At 42.2% G+C, this 23,309-nt stretch overlaps 1 protein-coding gene across 3 annotated transcripts in view; it reads right to left on the bottom strand.

Annotated features, from left to right (window-relative positions):
- Nucleotides 1–23,309, bottom strand: part of ITPR2 (inositol 1,4,5-trisphosphate receptor type 2) — a 562,910-nt gene that overhangs the window by 33,705 nt on the left and 505,896 nt on the right. For all 3 annotated transcript variants that reach the window (XM_089919972.1, XM_022577817.3, XM_022577816.2), the window contains one exon: nt 21,309–21,469. In XM_089919972.1, coding sequence (XP_089776098.1) covers nt 21,309–21,469 — 161 coding nt within the window. The remainder of the gene's footprint in view (nt 1–21,308; nt 21,470–23,309) is intronic.

A 23,309-nucleotide genomic window follows, 5' to 3' on the forward strand; every position in this document is an offset into this window, starting at 1 on the left:
TGTGGCCTCTCCCGTTGCAGAGCACAGTCTCCGGACGCGCAGGCTCAGAGGCCATGGCTCACGGGCCCAGCCGCTCCGCGGCACGTGGGACCTTCCCAGATCGGGGCACGAACCCGTGTCCCCTGCATCGGCAGGCAGACTCCCAACCACTGTGCCACCAGGGAAGCCCTAAATCGGATACTTCTTAAAAAAACAATTCCATCTAATTAAGATGATGTCACGTGATGAGGGCAGCTAAGGGATGTAGGCACAAGAGTGAGTGTGCAAGAGGAAACCTTCGACAGACTCTGGCCCTATAGCTGCTGCCTGCACAGAAACCATTTCTGAGTTGAGTATTTTTAGGTAATATTGTATTACTCTTGCACATTGTCCAGTTTACCATGAAAACTATAAATTATATGAAACTAGAAAATAAAAATAATACAGAGGATTTCTTTAAAAAGATACAAGAGACATCTATTTTAAATTAATTAACAGCCCAATATCCTCTTTCTGCTTGCTGACCAGGTTTCAGTATTTATGCAACAAATATTTTCCTACATTAGTTGGACTCTTCAGGAAACAGTTTAGTCTGTTTTCCTTGTTCTCTTTGCAGACTTTAAAGACATTGCCCATGTGATGCAGAAACTGTAGTTTCTGCTGGTTTAATGGCTAATTACAGGAACAACGGGGAGATAGGAAAATCCAACTAGATTGCAAATTAAGTCATGAATGGCTATGTGAGCTGTAACTACAATTTCACACCCTGTTGCAACTGTTTCACACCCCGTTTTTAAATAAAGCCTCTGCTGAGACAATTCTTTTTGCTAATTTTAGTTTGATATTTCAATGTTTATTAGGTATCTGTTTTACAGAAAGTGCCTTAATGCTTATGTTGGATTACGCTTATACTGGGTTATGCTTACGTTTTTTCATCAGCAGGGATGTTTTTATCAGGATCCACTCAACTACAGTCCTATCTCTGCTCTATCTTCAAAATAAAATGCATTCTTCTGTTGTTGTTGGAATACCTCAAATACAATCTACCACGCTCTTCTCCAGTATTGTTTTAGAATATCTTTTAGGCTAAGAACACTAAAGAGAATGCAAGTTTCTATGAGAGTATTCTTCCTCCTCTTGTACAGCCCTATTTACATCCATGGCAGGAGGAAAGCACCCACTTATCTGGGGGGGGGTGTACTTTGTTTAAATGTTTCCTTTTGAGAAAAAACAATAAAAACAATCTATTGAGCAGTCACTTCTAAAAAGGATGCCCATATTAATAGTTGCCATAACCATAAGGAAAGAAAAGTCATTTTGACATTTTGCTCATTTTGGAAGAATACATTTTCTGGTTCTATAAAACCAACACTATGACTTCTTTTTCACAGTGAACAGAAAAGGGCATAAAATGACACTTCATCCTACAGAAAACCATATGACAATTTAAACTAGGACTGATTAAAAACAGTGATAGCTAACTGTGGGCTTTAAGGATTATTTGAAACCACAACTTCTCCCAAATTCCCAAGCTATAATGCAGTTCTTGATCTATTGAACTCTGTGGAGTAACTGTAGAGATGTCTATTATACATAGACGGGATGCACCCAATTTACAACCTTAGATATAGAGTTTTATATCTGAAGGCCCTCTGAGGCAATTGTGTAAAATTCTATATCAAGGATTGCTGGAAATATTGAAAGATTTCATAATGTAAAAACTGCATCAATGTCATTTAAATTGAACAAAATGGTTCTTTACTTTTCCATATACATTTTAACCATCTCCACAAACTTCTTCAATAAATACTGCATGAAAAAAGCATTTTGCACTTTGTCTCATAGATGCAATTTGCCAACCGGATTGATTTCTTTCTGTGTAGCTCACCTGACCTCTACATGTTATATATTTTCTCCTTTATTAAAGCTTCTACCACATTCGCATCCACAAAACTACTGAAAAAAAGAGAGATATGCAAAGATGAAGATAGGAAAGGATAAGATTTCACAAAGCAGGTTTGCAACCAAATATAGAAATCTGACAAAAACTCATAATGCAGATAAAGATTAATGAAACAACGATATTGTACGAAAAGAAGAAATCTGGCAAGTGAACCAAACTAAGACACATACCTGGAAAAAATTAAGAATGAGCAGTAGGGAACCACTTATGTGCTCTGAGAAGACAATGTCACTATGATTTGAACAGATCAAATAATGTGTGTATTGCCAGATGGAGAAATTGCATTCACATGTGTTAGCCCATGTTTCTATCACTGTTTCTATCTAGACAGTGCCCTTTCACTAATGATATAAACTAATCTCTCTTCCTTCTTAGGTAGTACTTTATCTGAGAAAGAGTAAGAGAGGCAAGAGATGCTGACGTGGGCACTAACCTCAATCTGACTCCACCTTCAGCTCCATTTTTGTTGCCATTTCTCTGCAGACTGGAACTGGCAACCTAATCATAACCAATGGAAGCATGCTTTTCAGTGACTGTTTATGTCTCACAAAGAAAATTTAATTGACACTGTAGGACTACTTGGTGACCATTTGAATTCGCAGGACCTTATAAGAAAGAGAGTGCCATTGCTTTTCTTCAAGGTTGGTGTATGATTCTCTGATCCACCTCTGGCTTCCATGTCTGCCCAGATTCGTGGCTTTGATTATAAAACCACAGAATATCAGGGTTCGAAGGGTCTTTTGATAGTTTAACTCAACTCCCTTGTTTTTCGTACAAGGGAGCAAGAGGTTAAGAAACATGGCCAAGCTCTCTCACGTCTCCTAGTCTCTAATTCAGTCTTCCATGTCCACAAGGTTTATTTTAGACTTGCTGGATCCTCTGATCTCAGGTTCTACTTGAATGTGTGCATACTGGAGAGTTATTAAGTATTGGGTGGGAGTAGTTTCCTCATTGTTAGAGGTCTTCAAACACAGTTTAAAGTGTTAAGGTAGATAATAGTTTTTTCTTTTCTTTTTTCACAGACGAGTACGTTGAGGCAGAGAGGTTAAGCAAATTGCCAAAAGTCACACAGCTAGGAAGCAGCCAAGCTGGGATGTGAACTCAGATAGTCTAATCCCTGTGTTCTTCTTACTATCCCATTTTGCTCACTAGCTATCGTCTGCATTCTTAGGAACCTAAGCTAAGCCACTAGAGATATATCGTTACTTATTTCTTATTCATTTGTTTGTTCACTCAGTCATCCATTCATTCAGCAAGTATTTACTGAGCACCTACTACGTGCCAGCCACTGCTCTGAGTCCTGATGATATAGTAATGAATAAAAAAAAGTTGTTGCCCTAATGCAGATTATGTTATGTATGTATGAGGAAGACATACAATTAAAAAGTAAATATGCAACATAATGTCAGATTGCAATAAGTGTTTGGGGGAGTCAATAAGAAGGGTAAGAGGATTAAGAATGATACAGACAGGAGAAGGGACCCCTTTTGAAAAGGTGACCAGAGGAAGACTCTCTGAGATGGCGATGTTTAAGCAGAAACACACAGGAAGTGAAAGAATAAGTAGAGTGCTGCGGGCCAAGAGAAAAACAAATGCAAAGGCCCTCAGGTAGAAACAGGCTTGGCGTATTGTGGGAAGAGCAAGCTCAGTGGGGCTGAAGACAATGAATGATTGAGGGGCAGGGGATGGCAGGTGTCAGAGTGTATAGGCCTGGGGAAGGAGTTTGAATTTTATTCTATGTACTTTAGAAAGCCAGCAGAGGGCTCTGAGCAGAGGAGTGACATATTCCGAATCACATTTTAAAAATCATCACCTTGTTCTCTGAGGAATAATCAGTAAAGGGGCAAGTATGGAAGCAGAAAGACTCGTTCAGTGGCACCTGCAGCCGTCTAAGTGAGAGTGGAAGGTTATTTGGACTAGAGTGCTAGAAGTTTTGGGAATAGTAGATTCGTATCTGTTTCACTGGATAGTGTAGATGCAGTACTTTGGTGGAGTGTATGCTGTGTATAAGAGAGATAGAGGAATGAGGAGTCCTAACTTCCAGTTAAGGTTTAAAACTCCTTTCCAATTAACTGCTTAAAAAAAAAAAAAAAGCAACAAATGCATGTGCAGAAAATGGGGAATACATCTGTATAATGTGATTGGTCTTTATCTCTTCTTCCAGACAGGGCGGTTCTAATCTAATAGAAGTGTATTTGTCATTCATGAGCCCCTTGGGTCACACCTCAGTGTCTGTTGAGTGATGAGATGACTCACGATGGGGCTTGGTTACCAGAAACACCAGCCATGTGATTTAGAGGGTCGGGGCTTTGAGTCAGCCCAGCCTCCAGGGAGGGGAAGGGGGATGGAGATTGAGTTCAATCATGTGACAAATGTCACAAAAAGTCAACTGTGCCTATCTACTGAAACCCCAACAAAAACTCTGGACACCACAGCTCAGTGAAGCTTCCTGGTTGGTGAACACATCTCTGTTCTAGAAGGAGGATGCACCCTGTTCCACAGAGGGAGGGCACAGAAGTGCTGTGTTTGAAACCCACCCAAATCTCATTTGGCTGTTTCCAATCTAAATCCTTTATAATAAAACTGTAATTGTAAGTATAGTGCGTCTCTGAGTTTTGTGTGTCACTCTAGTGAACTATCAAACATGAAGGGCTCATGGGAAACTCTGAATTTATGGTCAGAGTGCAGGTGGCCTGGGAACACCCAAAGTGCAGCTGGCATCTGAAGTCAGGGGAGCCTTGTTAGGGACAATGGCCCGTAACTTGTGGGGTCTGAGCTAACTCTGGGGGGTTACCACCAGAACTGTATTGCTATAACGACTGGTATCAGAATAGCACCCCAGGTCACCATGGCTGTACAAGACAGAACAGACCTGAGGAGAATGACTGTCCTAACGAAAAGGGAGGCCTTTAGTCTCACCAGCACTCGGTACTAAACAGTGAGCAAATTCATGTAACTATTACATGTTAACGCTGATTTACCATGCTAAAAGCTCTTAACATGTTCCTTTAGGTTATTTGAATGAAAATGTAGGATTTTCATTCAAATATCAATAGCTACACTAATAGTTTCAAATAAATCAATCTTTGTTATTACCGCCAGTTAGAAAACATGAATTTCACATATGAGTTCCATAACTCATGTTCAGTTTTGGTCAGCCTACTCTCCTGGACCCCAGTTTTGTTATCATCAGGAACCTCTGGATGGATGGCCCATTGTAATCATACATGGAATGAGGTGATAACCAAAATTACCGTTTCCCTGCATGATTTGGGGGAAAAAAAAGTATTCTTCTAGTCACCCAAATCTGAAACCTCAGTCTTCTTTTCCTTTCTCTTAAATCCATTGTCAGCTAATAGTTTTCTTCTTTTATGTGTCAGGTAGAATCAGAGAGTGAAAAATCAGGTCTGGAAGGGCCTCAGAGATCAGTGATTTAGTCACTTATTCAATAGATATTTGTTGAGAACCTTTTTATTCCAGAAGCCGTTCTGGGTACTGGGAAAACAGTGAGCAGCACAGTCAAGAGTCCAGTTCCCAGAGAAACAAAGACCAAAGAAAGTCAGCACATTCACAAGGCAAATCATTTCAGATAGTGGTGAGGACTTTGTAAAGATATAACCGGGTGCTCTTATCAAGGGCCTGGGGTCTTAGTGGTCTTGGCCAGGAATGAGGATCTTAGTTCCTGAAGATAAACATTCCAGGTGAAGGGAACAGCAGGAGACAAGGTTGGCAGAATTGGAAAGCTCAGGGGAAAAGTCAGGGAGGCTGGGCACAGGGAGAGAGGCAGGTGTGGGGGGGCAAGACCGGCCGGTTGCTGGGTGGTGGAACAGGACAACAGCCCATCCTCACTCTTGGTCCAATCTTCGTCCCACCACACCCTTCCTTTTTTTTTTTTTCTTTGCAGTACGCGGGCCTCTCACTGTTGTGGCCTCTCCCGTTGCGGAGCATAGGCTCAGGACGCACAGGCTCAGTGGCCATGGCTCACGGGCCCAGCCGCTCTGCGGCATGTGGGATCTTCCCGGACCGGGGCACGAACCCATGTCCCCTGCATCAGCAGGTGGACTCTCAACCACTGCGCCACCAGGGAAGCCCCACACCCTTCCTTTTTATTCCAGATTCCTTCCATCACATTTTCCATCAGAGCGATGGTCACTGGTTTTCCTTCCTCCAGCCTTTGCCCTTTCATTACATCCTACTATGAACTATATATGATACTCCATTAAAAAGAAACCCATTTAAAACAGTCATATAATTCCTCTACTTAAAAATTGCCAACGTCTCTCATTTGTTTGCAAGATCACGCGGAAACTCCTCATCCTGAACAATGAATTACTGCTACCATTTAGCCCAACCTAATCCGGGGATGGGTCCACCTAGGCTTTGATATCATTACTCGAATCTGCTTCTTTCCTTTACACACAACATTCTCTCCCTAACTTGCAGGAGAGCTCCTCATCTGTAGCTCATCAAACATTGCTACGTGGTGTTATCAACCAACCTTCATGACCACACATTATGCTCTCCGAATTAGGCCCAAGCTTCTGGATGGCTGGGAATTAATCCGTCCTTTATTTGTGCTCTCCTATATGATCTAACCCATTACAACAAACATGGTAGGCACCAAATATAAAAGTTGTTAAATAAATAATAATTTCTTGAGCCTTGAAATGCTATTCTGATCCTCACTCATATATATTTTAAATTTTCATGTAACATTTACTCTGCGTCAGATACTGTATAACTATTAACTTGTTTAGTCTTATAAAAATCCTAGCGGTAGGGATGATTACCCATTTTTCAGATGAAGAAACTGAGACATAAGAAGGTTAAAGTACCTGCATAAGCCCCCAAATCCGTGTCTAAACACCATGCCATGCTGTGTCTCTCTCACACACAGCCTCCTTCTAGTAACTCCCTTTGAACACTCCACTCTTATTTCATCCTTGGGTACTTGGGCACAAATGAGTTAGACACTAGAGGACAAAGTGAGGAAGGCATGACCTTCTTAAGCAACAATACATCTTATCATCCTCCAGTAAAATGAGTTATCTTGTTATATACCTGTTGGCACTATGTCTTTGTCTGCTAAAATGATATTTCAAACTGGGTTTAGTGCTTCCAAATGGTACTAGGCGCTCATTCAGGAAACAGGTATTCTCCGAGGCCCTGCGGCACAGGTGCAGCTGAGACAGTGGAAACTTCCCAACCCCCCACTGGAACCACAGTTGAGTTTTCTCTCAGAGGTGAGGCTCCAAGTCTTAGAGGAAAATTCATGGTCTGGTCCTAACCAGTGCTGTCCTCTGGGGAATCCCAGCAGCATGGATGTGTTATCATGTGGACAGCAGACCAACTACCATTTAACAGCCAGACTCCAGCCAGGGTTGGGGGAGGGATCAGGCCACACACAGTCCTCCCAGTGAATAAAACGGAAACAGTCAAATTCGGACCACTCCAAAATTCCTACCACAACTGCTTCCAGCTTGTAATAGAAAACAAACATTAACATACTCAAAATTTAGTATAAAGAAATATTTTAAATATTAGAGTTGTCAGAATTTTAGAACTAGGATGAAGAGACTTTGGAAACCACTTAGATTCTCATTGTGAATGAGGAGTTGATGTGCAGGGCAGTCAAGTCTCTTCTCAAAGTCACAGGTAGAACCAGGGCCAAGGGCCTTTATATCAAAGCATGGTACCCAGCTGGCTAGAGAAAATTCCTGGGTAATTATCTCTTTGTCAAGTTGTAAGTACCTCTGCAAATAAACCACCCCTGAATTTGGCTATTTTTGAATTTCAGATCCTGGTGAACTGGTGTTTTTTTTTTTTTAATGTCAGTTGTGTTTGAAATGCTAATCAATAATCTCACAGAATGACATAAACAATTTGAATTCTTTCTTAAGAGTTAATAATGACAGCAGGACACCAATGCAGAAGGATATTCTTTCTAAAGTGAAATGTGTGCTTTGTATTGGAACTTTTTCAAATGTTGGGAAAAAATTAAACAGGTAATTACATGACTGAAAAATGCTGTTGTTAGTTCTTCAGTTGAAGAAGCCTAAAATGTAGCCTTTGGAAATGAAACACACTTCCTTTGTGGCTCCCTCCACAGAGACAAGATAAGGGCAAAGCTTGCACCACCCCCCCAACCCCAGGGGGAACTTGAAGTAAGCTAGACAAAATCTGTTCTCCCAGCACTTTTTTTTTTTTTTTTTTTTTTTTGTGGTTCACGGGCCTCTCACTGCTGTGGCCTCTCCTGCTGCGGAGCACAGGCTCCGGACGCGCAGGCTCAGCGGCCATGGCTCACGGGCCCAGCCGCTCTGCGGCATGTGGGATCTTCCCGGACCGGGGCACGAACCCATGTCCCCTGCATCGGCAGGCGGACTCCCGACCACTGTGCCACCAGGGAAGCCCCTCCCAGCACTTTTGTTCTGACTCAGTGGCAGCTCCTGCGCTCCTTCCACAACAGCCCTGCCCCGTGTCCTCTCTGCGACTCTCCTGCTGGCGTCACACCATACCTCTTTGTGGCAAGATCTGTCCTAAAATCACTTGTCGAACTCAAATGGTTTCAATGGTTCAAGCCATTCAAATGTTTAAGTGAGCTCCTGACTTTCAGTTTAACAAAGGAACAAATGCAAAGGGACTTGAGTGTGAGTCAGGCCACAAGATAGGAAGGTCCTTCTGCCGGGCCTGTCCTGGTGGTAACACTCAGGTGACTTGTTTAGGGTCTGCCTTCTGCTCTAAACAGGAAACTCCGTGACAGGCCACGCCTGTCCTGCTCTCCTCTGCCCACCTTTCCAGGGGCTAACGCAGTGCCTAGGACACGGTAGGTAGTATTTATTGAACAAATGAAGTTGACCATTGCCTGACCTCTAAGAGAAACATGATGCTGAATCAGAAAAGGGTTTGAACATTAAAAGGCTTAAGAATGCTCTGAATCTGCAAAACAGTATTTAAATGTAGCCACATTATTTTAAGAGGCCAATACTTTAAGCAGAAGTGGAATGATCAAACATTTCTTGAGCAATGACCAGGAACCAGACACCAGGTTAGGCCCAAGGATGGAGGTGGTTTTGTTGAATACATACAGGGATCCTGGCAAAGAGGGGTAGGATCCCCATTTACAGGTGAGGAAACAAGACTCAGAGCTGGGGTGACTTACCTTAGTTGCTATTATTTCAAAACACCTTGATCTTGAAACCCCCTTAAAAGTAACTGATTCCACAAACAGGACATTACGTGACTCATCTTTGAAATACAAGTGCTAAATCATTTTTGTAAAATTCAGCAATTATTTTTCAGTAATTCCCTTAGATAAAACTAGTCCAAAATCCTATGGAAACTAGCTTGCCTGATAAACTTACCTAACACAAGAGTAGTGTTTCAGCTTAATTGCCATCTTGACTAATTACTCACGATGTGGCACAGGCTATGCTGGCCTATTAAAAACCATTAGACAGAAGCTGTGTGGCTTTACAGTATATAGTTCTCATTCCCACAACTTACATTTTGATGGCATCTGTTACTCTCTGGAAGAAAGCCAGAATTTCTGAGTAAAATGTATCAGTCCTAACAATGTGAACATTATTATTCCAGAAAGCCAACTGAGAATTGAACAAGATCTTACAGTAATGACTAGAACTTTGAAACAATTTTCATTGGCACAGTGGGAAGAAATCTTTTTATCAAGGCTATGAGAATCAGAGATGTGAGCATCCCTTTATAAGCTTCAAATAAATGCCTTAGGATGGGTCACCATTTCAGAGAGGCTTCTATAGATTGAACAAAGCCCAAATCACTTTGCTCTAAACATTTGGGTTTGCGGCATAATTCCACACTAAAACTTATTAATCAGTGTTGGGTTACAGGATATCCACATATTGACCAAAACACTTCTAGGTTCGCTGGCTGATGAAAAGTTAAAATCGTCTTTCGGAGCCCTCCTATGAAAATTGTTTTTCTCCTTTCTGGTTCTACTTTTTGATGAGTAAAATCTGGGTGGTAGGACCTACACATTATTATTCTCATTAGTTGTTATTATCAGTATTAAATAACAGTTACAGTTTCGTGTCCGTCTGTCTAAGAGCGTGTTTCTCTGATTTACTCACTCTGTATAGCTTCCCTTGGAGCACTTCATCCAAATCTGTGATTTCAGCTATCAAGTATACTCCAGTGGTATATAAATTTTATGATCATTTAACACATTTTTATTCAGTATCTACTATATACCAGCCACTGCTCTATGCTCTGGAAATCTTCCCCCTGTGGCAGTTGATCTTTTCTAACTCCTTGTGGGAATTGGAGACCCATCTATTCAGTTTCTTACTGGACATATGCACTTAGACACGCAAATTGTTCCTGTGCACGTGGACACTGATATCATCACATCTCCTCAGCTGGCCCTTGAGGAACTCCTAGGAGTTGGGTTGGGCCCCACTGCTCAACCCAGCACCCCCAACTATCTAAGGCCAGAGACTGAAACCTCTCTCCTCTTGCCTTCGGTGAGTCTTCTGCCTGAATCATTTCACACTTATCACTTCCTCTCAATCTGCAGTGGCATTTCATACCAGCTCTCATCACTGTTGCTAGGAAATGAAATCTTTCTACCCGTTTTTTTCTTTTTTTCCTTGCTCCAGGAAGGCCCCCTTGAATACGTCTCCTACACTGTTATGCAACATACTTTCTAAAGTGCACATCTGACCTTGTCTCTTTGGTTTAATATCTCTGAAGGGCTTCCCTTAGCTTTCGGGGTAAAGACTTGCGAGCACACAAGGACCTTGTGATCAGGCTCCTAGTTACATTTCCTCCTGGACAGCCTCACTCTCTCCCTAGACAGGCTGACCTGCTCCCTCCACCTGTTCCCTCCTCATTTACTGACTCACCCAAGCATCCAGGCCTGACCCTGTGAAGCCTCCCTGCCCAGGCTGTCTGCTCTGCAGCAGGCTCCACAGCTGCACTGGGCCATCACCACCCTTTATTTGATTTCTCTGCTGTATTTCACCAATGTTTCCTGAAGGAAGCTACGGTATTTGCCTCAACCTTGAATCCCTAGGCAGCCCAGTGCTTGGGGCACAGTAAGCACTCAGACTGTGAGCCTGCGTTTATTGGATGAACAAATCTTGAACTGATGGAAAAAGATTTATTGGTTTGCAGTTTTAAGGCATTCTGGATCATACCTCAACTATTGCAGCTTAAAAACTAAGGATTCTAATTCCTTAAAATACGTGTTGGAGAAGCAGAAAGAGATTTCCTCCTTCCAAAGGATGTCTTTTGGTTGGGGTTTGGGTTTTTTTGCCCTCCCTTTTCTCCAACACTGAACTTACATATATTTGACCTTAGTCGTTCTACTTGATTCTTCACTAGGAAATGGAATAGCTAAAGGTAAAATCATATACAAAGGCGCCAGAAAAATGTGTGTTTGGATCCTGGTTCAAGCCCTATTTACTGAGAACCTTGGATAAGTAATAAGCTTCTCTGAGCCTCAATTAACATAAAATGGGTATAATTAAATAGGATAACATGCAAAGCTGCTAGCACATAGTATATACACTGAATTAGTTTTCTTTCTTTTTCTCTGCTTACACTTTCCCTTAAAGATACACACTTCAGGGCTTCCCTGGTGGCGCAGTGGCTGAGAGTCCGCCTGCCGATGCAGGGGACACGGGTTCGTGCCCCGGTCCGGGAAGATCCCACATACCGCAGAGCGGCTGGGTCCGTGAGACATGGCCGCTGAGCCTGCGCGTCCAGAGCCTGTGCTCTGCAACGGGAGAGGCCACAACAGTGAGAGGCCCGCGTACCGAAAAAAAAAAAAAAAAAAAAAAAAAGATACACACTTCACCTGGAATATATTCCTCTCCATCCCTTCTGACAAAATCCTCATTTTTTAAGGTCCAACTCTCCTCCTAATCTCCTCTGTGTAGTTGTCCCTGGAGCCTTCAGCCAGAAAGGGCTGTCCTGTTACCTAGGTTCCAGTGCCTCAATGTCTTATTTACTTTGTTCAACAGATCTATGCTGAGTGTCTACTATGTGTTGGGCATTAATTTAGGGGCTGGGAATCAGCAGTGAATGAAACAGATGTGTAAATGCCTGAGTCGTAGTGGAGAGGAATAAACATGTCAATAAGTATAAAAACAATATTAGGTCAGATGAATATAAGTGCTCTAATGGGTAACAGGAAAGGAAGTAACGAGAATGGGGGTGTCAGGGAGGGGGCCAGGCATGGAGGGAGCTTGGGGACAACAACTGCAAACGGAAGGCATCCACACACCAAGGTACTGACCAGGGAAAAGTGTGGCATTTTCGATAAAAAGAAAAGGGCCAATGTGGTTGATCTGTCGTGGGCTGAGGAAGGTGGGATGGAATGGAATTGGTGAAGTAGGCTGAGGCCAGATGGCATAAGAGGGCCACGGGGAAGAGTCTAAATTTTATTCCAAGTACCACTGAAGGGTTTTAATAAATCAGGGGTGTACTGGTATAATTTGTTTTAAGATTTCTTCAGCTACTGTGTGTCTGAACGTCTATTATCTCTCTCATGGGAGTTCTGATTTGCACTATAGTTTCTGGTGAATATACCTGTCTTTTCTATCACACTGTGGTTCTGTAAGGGCAGTGATGATGTTTTATTCTTGTTTCCATCAGTGCCTCATGCATAGTCTCCCCAGTAAATGCTTGTCAAATTAAATGGAAATGTCCTGTTCCTTCTTTCTTGCCTGCAACTGTAATAATTGTCATTGTAACCCTTCTAATCTTTGCAGGAAACTTGTAGTTGCCAGCTAGATCTGAACGAGGACAGTTTTCATATTTGTATTCCTCTCAGGCCTTCCTGCCATTGTAGGCTTCTCCGCTGACTTCCTGTCTCCCAGCCAGGTTACTCCCAGCCCCGGCCTGCAGGGCGCGTTTGTGGTCCCTCTTCTGTAGAGCGTGAGGTTTGTGCTGGGCACCCGCCCTCACAGGAAGCATCGCTGCTAGCTTTACACGACTAACAGCGTCATCGCAGAACAACAGCACGCGCGCTGGCCACTTGCATGTGTCCTGCACGTAACCGACACAGCATCCCCTTCTGCTGGCTGTGTCCTCCCTAAGCCTCGGTTTCCTCATGTGTAGAATGGGGATAATAACATCAGACTGCCTCCCGGGGTTGATACAAGGCCTTTAAAGAGATCATGCACGTCAAACTGCACAGCATCCAGCAGATAGCACTCATCGAATGTCAATTTATATTAGTCGTAGTACTGTTTCTGTTTTTTAAAGATTTTTTTGATGTGGACCATTTTTTAAAAGTCTTTATTGAATCTGTTACAATATTGTTTCTGTTTTATGTTTTGTTTTTTTGGCCGAGAGGCATGTGGGATCTTAGCTCCCCGACCAGGGATCAAACCTGCATCCCCTGCATTGGAAGGCGAAGTCTTAACCACTGGACTGCCAGGGAAGTCCCATTAGTCATAGTACTGTTAGTATGCACGATTTGATTTAATCCTGGTAGCAACTCTGCAAGGGAAGTCTTGTTATATACAGGGTCAATATTCAGCTGGTTTGCATAGATATGCCTATACTAGTTGCTAAAACTGTTGCAGTATCTCCCAGTTGCCAAATTACCTGCTGTCCCAAGCCCTCTAAATCCCGCTCCCCGACTCCATGACCCTGCAGCCTTCTCTGCCCAGGTTCTTTCCCTGGGATTCCTACCTCCCCCTTCTCCCCACGATCTGGCAGCTAATGGGACAGGGTCTGGCACAGCAGGAGGCCTCCAGGTTCCAGACAATTCCCCTTATTCTATTCCGAGTGCTGACTGTCTCATTACACTTCCTTCATTGATGGGTAATGTGAAGTACAGAGGGAATAAGTCGTCCTCGATCTTATAAATGGGAATCCTAGGAAGTCACACTTCAGAATCCAATGCCCCGGTGCCTTCCTTGATGCTGAGCTTCTCCTTAGACACTGATTAGAAAAACTAACAAGAGCCACTTTAGCTTCTTGAACTTTGAGGACTATTACCCGGACACCAGCAGATTCAGTTTCTGATCAATTCAGGAAGCAGTCAATGACATCTGAGAGTCCCCGCCTCAAGTGCCTGTCCTCGACCTTATTCCCCACCCCACTTCCATCCGAATCTCATTTAAAACAATTTGGCCCAAATCCTTCCACCCTCACGTCCGGCGCTGAGGACAGTCTTTGAGATGAAGACTCCGTGTACAGCCACACCGTTAAATAGTCACCATTTCTATCTCTATTTTCAAAATAAGAAGAGAATTAGAAAGACGTTAACGTGCACAAATATGTGGTAACTCATGGATTATAGTACGAATACTAAATAGGAAATTAGGATAATGTATAGGATAGGTCCCACAACAAAAATGAAATCCAGAGTTGGGAATGGAAAAAGATCCCTCTTAAATTGAAGACACATGTCTGGATTTAAAATGTGGACAGTAGAGGTGGCATCTCCTTGAATGTAGACATCTCCTTCTTAATTGTACATTCTGAAGCTACAACCTCCCGCCCCCAGCTTGCCTTGAAATGTAAGCATTTTAAAAGTGTCTTATTATGTTCTAACGTCTTTAAAATAGGTTTTCAAGATTGAGCAGTTACATAATTGGCTTAATTAGATTCAATTACACAATTAGCATAAACTGGAAATAATAGGATCAGAACATATAATTTCATAATTATGGCACATGACAATAAGGCAGAAATTAAGTTGGCAAACAGTGCTAATGCAGGAGGGGTACATACAAATCTTAGAAGACTTGATGTCTTTCATGAGCCCCAATATATCCTCCCTCCAACAGTTACGGCTCAAAAATGCGGTTTAACTAAACGAGATTGATTTTGAGTTCCAGACACAGAAAACAACATCTGGAAAATTCTTAGCTCTTTTCCTTCCTTCTGGGTGACTCCATTTCTTTTCTATCTCATTAAAAGGACAATCCCTCTCTTTCTGAGGCCTTAATAGATTATGCAAGGAAGAATTCATTCTGAAGGGTGAATTATGCTGAACAACCCGCCAATGCGCATGCTTGCCCCTCTGCTAGGACAGCAGCTTCAGGGGCACTCCTGAGGATTTGTGCATATATGGGATGGGTCAGCCTTCAGAAATGCTGAGAGACGACAGAGGGATTAAATTACCTGTCTCTCAAATCAGCCATCCGACTTTTAATATTGCATTCATTATACTTGGTTCAGGTGGCCTAACATCCCTGCTGCGTCTTTATCTTCCGATTTTAAAAGAGGGGAAAGATGACATTTGCCTAATGAGAAATTCATGTTCTCAACTCCTGCAGCTATTTTGGTGTATCTTTCCGTAAATTATGTCCAACTACCAGAGGGCTAAGAATAAACCGTTCATTTGTTAATTCACTCATTATTTTATTTACTCATTGAATAAACGTTTTGAGCTTCCTGAGGGAAGAGATTACTTCTTATTTATCCTTACGTATCAAACCCACAGCACAGCTGCTAGCATATAAGAGGCACTCAGTGTCTATCGAACTGCTTTTAATATATATTATAGCTATCCTCTGCCCTGGTCTTACACAGAACAAAAGCTACTCTATTCCTGGTTGTGGCCTTCAAGAAACTTACAATTATTTTTTGTGTCACGACAATTATTATGTTAACAAAAACATGAGTTAATTGGTACAACCATTATGGAGAACAGTATGGAGCTTCCTTAAAAAACTAAAAGATAGAACTACCATATGATCTAGCAATCCCACTCCTGGGCATATATCCAGAGAAAACTATAATTTGAAAAGACACATGCACCCCAATGTTCATAGCAGCACTATTTACAATAGCCAGGACATGGAAGCAACCTAAATGCCCACCGACAGATGAATGAAGATGTGGTATGTATATATATGTGTGTGTGTGTGTGTGTGCACATGTGTGTGTATCTGTACACACACACACACACACACAATGGAATATTATTCAGTCATAAAAAGAATGAAATAATGCCATTTGCAGCAACATGGGTGGACCTAGAGATTGTCATACTGAGTGAAGTAAGTCAGACAAAGACAAATACCATGTGATATCACTTATATGTGGAATCTAAAAAAATGATACAAATGAACTTACAAAACATAAACAGACTCACAGACTTAGAAAACAAACTTATGGTTACCAGGGTGGAAGGGGAGGGGAGGGATAAATTGGGAGATTGGGATTGACGTAAACACACTACTATATATAAAATAGATAACTAATAAGGACCTACTGTATAGCACAGGGAACTCTACTCAATACTCTGTAATGGCCTATATGGGAACAGACTCTAAAAAAGAGGGGATATGTGTATATGTATAACTAACTCACTTTGCTGTACAGCAGAAACTAACACAACATTGTAAAGCAACTATACTCTAATAAAAATTTAAAAAACAACGCCCCTCCAAAAACATGAGTTAAATTGTCCCAGCTGACATCACTATGATGTCCACAAAGAATTTTTAGTCAAGAGTCAAATAAGTAGAAGAACTTAAAAGTGCCATGTGCTAAAATGAGAAACTGGTCCCCACAAAGCCATGGTCATGGGGCACGGTCAGCCAGGGTCTGGGTCGCAGCCCGGTACACCAGAACACGTGGGCAGTTCTCTGAACACACGTGTGGTACCTGTCCTTCCAGGTACCTCTGGTTTTGATGCCACTGTTTATCAAATTAAGTACTAAATATTCCCAAAGGTCCTGAACATACCTCAGCAAACGAACAACTGAAAATGTCTCCAAAGTGTTAGAGAAACCTCTAAAAGCCTTGGGCATTTTTTCTAATGATCTCTATTTTGTTTGTTCCTCTTCAATATCATCCTATGAGTAACGGGAGAGGCAAAGGGGCTTAGCGATGCTCACAGGCCATTACTAGCACAGGCTGCGGGACTTATCCTCTTAGACCCTTTCCTCCTAGTTTATTGGATTCTCTTTCATTACTTTTACTTTTCTGCATGATCCTTTCTTTTCTGTCTCTTACTTTCTGTCCCCAATAAATACTAGCTCAAAATATCAATTCTCTTATCAAAAATGAGAGTTTGTTTGCCAGAAGAAAATATATTCCCCAAATACCTTGATCTATTCACATCTCCCCTAACAATATCCCAGAAGGAGGTTTTGTGATAATTCAAAGACTCAGACAGTGGATAGTCCAACAGCTTGGTGTAGGGTTTGAAGGCAGGGGTGAGGAAGTTTTAAGCTTCTGTTAATATTTCAGGGTCTTGATCCTGTCACTAGAGGGATGTAGAGGCACAAATGTATTTCCTAAGATTCTAACCCCTAGAAGCTATATATTAACTTATTTAAAATGTATGTTTTAATGCACATTAGTATAAATATTCCTTATGGGACCTAGTAGTAAAGAATAAAGTTGAAGTATTGGAGGCGAAAAAATATACAGAGGGAGAAACGTCCCCAAACTTGTTATATTCTTGTTTTTCTCATTTCACCAGAAGACAGGAAACATTTTCTAAGGGCCTCTAGGTACAAACCAGGCTTAAAGTGTGTAGAATTCAGATGAGTTGTTTTGTGAACAAATATGAAGAACTTCCTTATTTTATTTTGCATAAATCCTTGAGGGTAAAAGCTACGTCAATTATGAAGAATTAAAAACTTCTTCTAAAGCTCTACTGGCTTAAGCACTTAAATCAACTTGGTAAATGCACCTATTTTTAAGGACCAAAAATTAAAGTGGTAGCAAACTGGAAGTTTTCCTACCAAACTGTTAAGAGTAGTTACCTCTGACCTGGAGGGAGAGAAAATGTAGTCTTTGAATTGAGCCACAGACATGCTTCAACTTGCCATGTGCTCTAAAATCTTCTCTCTCTAGGAGGGTCAAGATTAGGAGGCCATAATCTCCAAGGAGCCTGGAGTAACAGATTTTCCAAACTGGGTTCATCAACTACAGATTTTTAGAAGTTTTCCAAAAAGGCTATTTCAGTAAATGAACACTCTTACCGGCAAGTGACTTTTTGTTTCCATCCTTCCAAAGCTTAATATCTCTCTTTCTTCTCCTGCCCATTAAAATCCAGGACCAGTGCCTGTTCTCTTGGGTGTGCACTGCTTGGATGAGAATGAGACAGTTCATGTTGCAATAAGCTTGTGGGCTCTCCTCCCTCCTGTCCTGGTTCTGGAGAGAGTTCTGACAGGAGAGGATGGATAGACACACGGATCAGTATGTCTTAAAAATTCAAGCACGAGAGCCCGGCAAAATGCGGGTCTTAATGTGAAAGCTAAAGATGGGTCAGCGTCTCTGCAGCAGTCTTCTCTCACAGTGAAGTCACCTGGTGATTCCTTGTCACAGAATCCAGAGGCTTGGACCCGTCTCCTCTTTGCAGCAACTGATGCTCTGAACTCTGACACGGAAATACTCATCTCTTGGCTTCTAACACGCTCCATTGCCTGGTTCTTCTTCTACCCTTTTCAGTGTCTTCTTTTCTACTTATTTTACTTGTCTTTCTCTTTTTTCCTAAATGGGAGATTCCCCCAGGTTGTGTCTCTGGCTTTCTCTTCTCCTCTCTCTGCATTTCTCCCTTCTCCCACCTCTTGCTAACCTGAAGGCTTCAACTGTCATTCCATGTGGACGATGCCACTGAAAACTGTCAATTACTGAGTATCTACCATGAGCTGGACACTTTGAAAAAAATATTTTACTTTATTTATTTCCTTTATTTTTTTGGCTGTGTCGGGTCTTAGCTGCAGCATACGGGATCTTAGTTGAGGCACACGGGATCTTTGTTGAGGCACGTGCGATCTTTCATTGCTGCATGCAGGCTCTCTCGTTGAGGCGCACGAGCTCAGTAGTTGTGGTGCGCGGGCTTAGATGTCCCACGGCATGTGGGATCTTAGCTCCCCGACCAGGGATCGAACCCTCGTCCCCTGCATCGGAAGGTGGATTCTTTACCCCTGGACCACCAGGGAAGTCCCGAGCTGGACACTTTTTACATGTCATCTCACTGATCTCACACCAATTTTCTGCCTTTTAGGTGAGGAGGCAGAATCTCAGGGAGGTTTGAAGACTCACCCGAGACATCAAGACCACACAGCAGACGTGCTAGAGCCAGTGTTGGAGTTCAGATCTTTCTGGCTGTAAGGCCCACGCTGTTGTCACTACACCGGCCCTCCTAACCCATGACTCGGCCTCCGGTCTCATTTCAAAATCCACAAGTCCTCTTCTCTGACTGGTTTCTCCTCCTAACAGAGACTTTATGAAACCGTTCACCACCTTTCTCCCAATGACCCGGCTCACAGTGGCGGGAGTCTCTGTCTCATCTCGCGGTCCTCCCCTTGCCCCGCTTCTCCACACCCACCTCCTAATCTCACCAGCTGACAAATGCTACCTCTGACTTCATCTTTCCCTTCTCCCAACCAGCCGACACACCACTTCCTGAGCACTGTTCCCCAGGCCACATTCTTCCGTTAGGTAAAATCTTCGGTGGCTTCCCACTGCTGAGAGAAAATAATATCCAAATACCTACACTTCTTGCTCAAAAGTCCAATCTACTTTTTGGGTCATATCTCTCAGAACTTCCTGACACGTAAACTGTGTACCAGTGAAACCGGGCAACTAACTATCCCCTGAGTGTCTGAATGTCCCATTTCTATGCTTTTGTTCAGGTTGCTCCTTCTTATAGGAACTCACTCTGAATCCAGCAGACACTCCCCATCCGCACAAACTCTACCCCTTCTCATGTAATGCACACGCAGACACACACACACACACACACACACACACACACACACACACACCGATTCCCCTCCACCACCTTCCAGTTGGATGTCACTTTACATCTTTAAGCCTTCCCAGACTTCCATCTGTTCCACTCTTGGGGAACTTAGCCTGTTCTACTTTGGGTTTATTGCCCCCCTCCTCTTCTTAGTAAGCTCTAAATCCCTTGGCACAGAAGGGACATTTCAGACTCCTCAGCGTATTCCCTGCAATCTTTTAGTCCAAGGAACATAATGGATGCCTGCCAAATACATATTAATTCAATGTAGTCAAACTTCGGTAAAATCTAGCAGTGTGAGGTCACATTTTAAATGCAATGCTGTACATGATTCTCCCCTAGCAAGAAGAAACAAAATGTTTCACACAGTCTCTGAGCATCTTGAGATCAAGACTGTTTAAATGATGACTATGAGTGCATAGCCTCAAAATGATTACCTTTTTTCCTAATGTAGAAGGGAGAGAGGGCAGAAAAGGATTTGTGGAGAAAAAGAAACAATGTCAGGTTCTGCCCACTGTCATATGAAGAATGGAGAGAAAATAACTTATGGTAGAATGCACGTCAATAAGATAGGATGGCAAATGCTGAATGATAAAAATTCAATTTACATGTAGCTCTCCTGTGACACATAAATATTGTCAGGTAAGGTAAACTACTGCAATATTAACCTGTACTTAGTGAGATGTTAGCCTCTGAAAATGTTCTTTGGTTTTTCCCTATATTGTGTTTATGTCTTCCCAAGTGGATGATAAGTTCGCAGAGGGGAAGACATAGACCCACTGTTACCCGGCTCTTCTGACACTTTGGTGTTTACTAAATGTTATCCTTGGGATTGCGCATCAAAGAGGGTCATGACTCTTCTAAGGTCTCATTCTCAAAGAGTTATTAACACAATTTTGGAGGATGACTTTTGAGAAGATATCCAATATATGGCTATGTTTATACACAAGAATTTATATCAGATTCAATGATACTCACTCCCTAATTGTGTATCATGGATACAAGAAAGTTGTAACTTTGACTTCTCTTTAAGCCTGTTAGTTTTAATCTTCTATGAAGCAGAAGAAAGTTCAAATCATGGACAACCACGCCCTCTGTGCAATGCTACTGATCTTAAGGAGGAGTTACAAGCAACTGGATGCAGCAAGATCAGTGCAAATCCATCACCAACACCAGTCAATCTATCCAAAATGTGTGCTGACAAAAAGCCAGTGCTCTCCCATTGGGACTGAACGTTATCCTCTCCCCGAACACAATTTAATTGCTTAAATCCTTAATTTCTGCAACTCAAGGAATTTCTTAAAGTATGAATCTCCTTTTGCCAATGGCAAAGTTCCAGGTTTGGGGAATTGAGACATTAGTGATGACAGGAGGCATGAGGTCAGAGGATGACAGACAGGACTGAATTCACTGCACAGAGAATTCTCCAGGAAATACCATCTGCACACCTGAGGCTTAGGTTTGGTGTGTATAACTAAGAAGTCCACTAGGAACCAATGATTTAGCCGGGATAGGGGCTCTTCAATGACTGCCAGTCCTATTTAAAAGTTAACAAAATGATTGCTAGAAACTTTATGTTCTGGGAGAAAGGTAGGGTAGGAAAGGTGAAAGCAGACAAAATGCAACATAGTCACAGATGCAAACCCTCTTCTCACTCACCACAATCATTTGAGCCACGTAACTTTCAGGTCCGGTGTATTCAGTTGGGTCTTTCACCTTCACCAGGACTAGGAAGTACAAATAATGCCACATATTGTGTTCTGACTTGATGTGCTCCTCAAAAGAAACCGTTTTATTATCAAACTTGTCCCTCTCGAGTCCTGCAAATCACAGGAGACACAATGTGTGTAATTTAATCAGTACTCACTTCTTGGCATAAAAACAGAACATAATAATTATTGTGAAAAAACACTTTCTGAAAGACCATGACAATTTAAAATGTTATGATTAAAAACAACGTAGTATATAAGGACTGCAGAAAAAAAGTCAGACTTTTTAATTTCTTTCCTGTGGATCCTTAGAAATGCACAGTCCTATTATAGATGTAAAATTTGCAGACAATTTTAAATATAGCTGTATCAAAATTGTCAAATTAAACTGGACCGCAAGTCTAAGAAAAAGAAGTCAAAATGATTGTGCAAGAAAAATCACGCTTGCTAATCAGGACAGAAAGAAAGTGTCATTTTAACCAGAAACTTGGGTAAAAGGAGAAAAGGCAGCTAACAGTCATCTCTTCAAAACCACTTGTAATCAGTGAAGGGCAAACGAATGTCCACAGATATCTGGGCTCTGAGTGCAGTAAGGACTCACAGGCTCATTCCACCCCTTAGACTACTGTGTTCCAGGCATTTTGGGGAGGGGAAGGTCTGCTCAATTTCCAGGGCATATTTTTAGCCTCTGGAAGGACACGGAGCAGTAATCTCACTGGGTAGTAAGATTCTTTTCTCTCAAAGGTTGAAGCGCAGATGAAAGGAAATGAATGGGGATGAAGAAAAACATCTATGGAAAAATGAATTATACTGCCAAGTAAAATGGGATGTTGGGATTCAGTCTGGTTTTGCAGTTCAGATACTGGAGGAGAAATCTGGAAATTGAATTCCAAACCTGGCTACTCTTTTCCTAAACATATATACATATATTTTTTTTAAAAAAAAGGTCATTTGGCCATTTAGGCATGAAGAAGACCCTTTAAACAATAAGATGCAAAACAAAGTACGAAAGTACGATAAGTAAAAAACCTGTCCCCAATGAAGGCGTGACCCTTTAAATTATATTACTGGATATTTTTACGGGAAATACCATAAAGTTTGGCTGGCAGATGGCTATGCCTCATCTTGCTTGACCTATCAACAGCTCAGCATGCTTCAAATAAAATCCAATCCTCTCCCCCAAACCTGCTCCACCCATGTTCTCTTTTCATTCCATGACAACTCCGTTCTTCCAGTTTTCAAGCCAAAAGTCTAGGAGTCAACCCTGAATCCTCTCTCTCTCTCTCTCACACATGCCACATCCAATTCATGTTGAAATTCTTTTGGCTCTACCTTCAACATATACCCAGAATCTGATTGCTTCTCACCACCTCCATGGTTACCACTCTGGTCTGAGCCATGATCATGTCTCATCTGGATTACCCAAATAATCTCCAGACCCCTTGTTTCCACCTTTATTCTCTGTGGCCTATTCTCAACACAGCGGCCAGAGTGATTCTTTAAAAACCCGAGCAGGATGGTGTCCCTCCTCTGTTCCAAACACTGCGGTGGCTCACCTCCTCAGAATAAAGGTCAAAGTTCTTAGAGTGCCCTACAAGTAGGGTTGCCGGGGAAAATACAGGATGCCCAGCTAAGTTCAAAGTTTGGAAAAACATCGAATAATTGTTGAGTTTAACTACATCCCACGCAATATCTTTTTGCTAAGCCCTAAGTGATGTGGCCCTCCAGCCTCCCTAACTTTGTCTCCCTCTATCTTCTCCCTTGCTAACTCTCCTCCAGCCACAATAGCTTCCCTGCTGATCCTTGCACCCAGACCCCTGCCTCAGGGCCTTTGAACTGGCTGTCTCCTCTGCCCACAACCCTCTTCTCTCTGGTATCTCTTTGACTAACTCACTTACCTTCCAGTTTTTCTCAAATCTCACCTTCTCAATGCGGCTTAACTTGATCACTT

The sequence above is a fragment of the Delphinapterus leucas genome, chromosome 11 (genome assembly GCF_059928025.1).
Source record: "Delphinapterus leucas isolate spDelLeu-1000000601 "Yukka" chromosome 11, BTC_Dleu_Yukka2, whole genome shotgun sequence".
In the NCBI taxonomy this organism is placed as follows: Eukaryota; Metazoa; Chordata; class Mammalia; order Artiodactyla; family Monodontidae; genus Delphinapterus; species Delphinapterus leucas.